Source organism: Acanthamoeba castellanii (genome assembly GCF_000313135.1).
Source record: "Acanthamoeba castellanii str. Neff unplaced genomic scaffold scf7180000084626, whole genome shotgun sequence".
Lineage (NCBI taxonomy): Eukaryota > Discosea > Longamoebia > Acanthamoebidae > Acanthamoeba > Acanthamoeba castellanii.
In genome coordinates, this window is record NW_004457664.1 from 1 (window position 1) to 993 (window position 993).

The window sequence follows — 993 nt, forward strand, 5'->3', positions numbered from 1 at the left end:
AGCGGCGCATGTAGAAGAGCAGGTAGGAGCCCTTGGATCGGGCGATCTGGTGGGGCTGGGTGGGGGTGATGGTGGCGTCGTCGCACTTGAACCACCGCGACTCGTGGCGCACGAAGCACACAAAGTGGCCGTTGTCGATCTTGCCCTTGTGGTCGACGACGGCGAACAGCTCGTAGAGATCGGGCGGGGCCGACGGGGGCTCGCGGCCGAGCCGCTGCGAGACAATGGTGGAGCTCGCGTAGGGCGACATGTCGAGCACGAACGGGTAGCGGATGTGGGTGTCGATCTTGGACGACGAGGCCGTGGAGGCCAGGCCCTCCTGCTTGAAGCGCTTGAGGTGGAAGCAGAGCACGAGCGGCAGCGACTGCATGGAGAGCTGCTTGGTGGAGTCCTGGTAGGTGTTGTTGCAGCCCTGGCACCGAAAGGCCTCCGCCGACCCCAGGCGCTCTGCTTGGGTGAAGCGTCGCAGGCACGCGTGCAGGTTGCACTCGTCCTCCTCTTCGATCTCCATCGCGGCCGCCGCGTCGCTGGCAGTGGTGGTGAGCGGCGGCGGCGTGAGGCTATCGTCTCCCACCGTCTGCTGCTGCTGGAGGGAGCCGGCGGCCTGCCGCGGGGCGGACCGGGCCTTGGGCAGGTCGAGCGAGATGTCGAAGAAGGGGTCGATCGCGGTCGACGTGTAGCCGCACCGCAGGCAGGTGAGGTCCGACCGCAGCCGCCCGGAGAAGATCTGATGCACGATGCACCGGCACGACGCGGCCGTCGAGCCGCCGCTGTGCTTGTGAAGCCCGTTGAGGGTCGAGATGAGGAACTCGTGGGCGTCCTGCTGGTCGTAGCCGGCGAGGTTGTCGGCGTGCCGCCACATGCTGTAGAGGAAGTGGTACGGCGCGTAGGGCGCGCCGGTGCCCGAATAGACCTCGGCGAAGAGGTAGTCGAGCTCGCACGCCAGGCAGATGTCGTCGCGGTTAGCCGAGCACCCGGAGCGGTTGTGGAGGT

The 993-nt window shown here is 67.3% G+C and overlaps 1 protein-coding gene across 1 annotated transcript; it reads right to left on the bottom strand.

The window, feature by feature from the left end:
* Window positions 1-88: 88 nt before the first annotated feature.
* ACA1_082960 (ubiquitin specific protease 22 family protein) lies at window positions 89-862 on the bottom strand (the record flags this gene model as incomplete). The annotated part of the gene is made up of 1 exon (XM_004353290.1): window positions 89-862. A coding segment is annotated over one exon (774 nt), but the record flags the coding sequence as incomplete, so codon positions are not given.
* Between the last annotated feature and the right edge of the window lie 131 nt (window positions 863-993).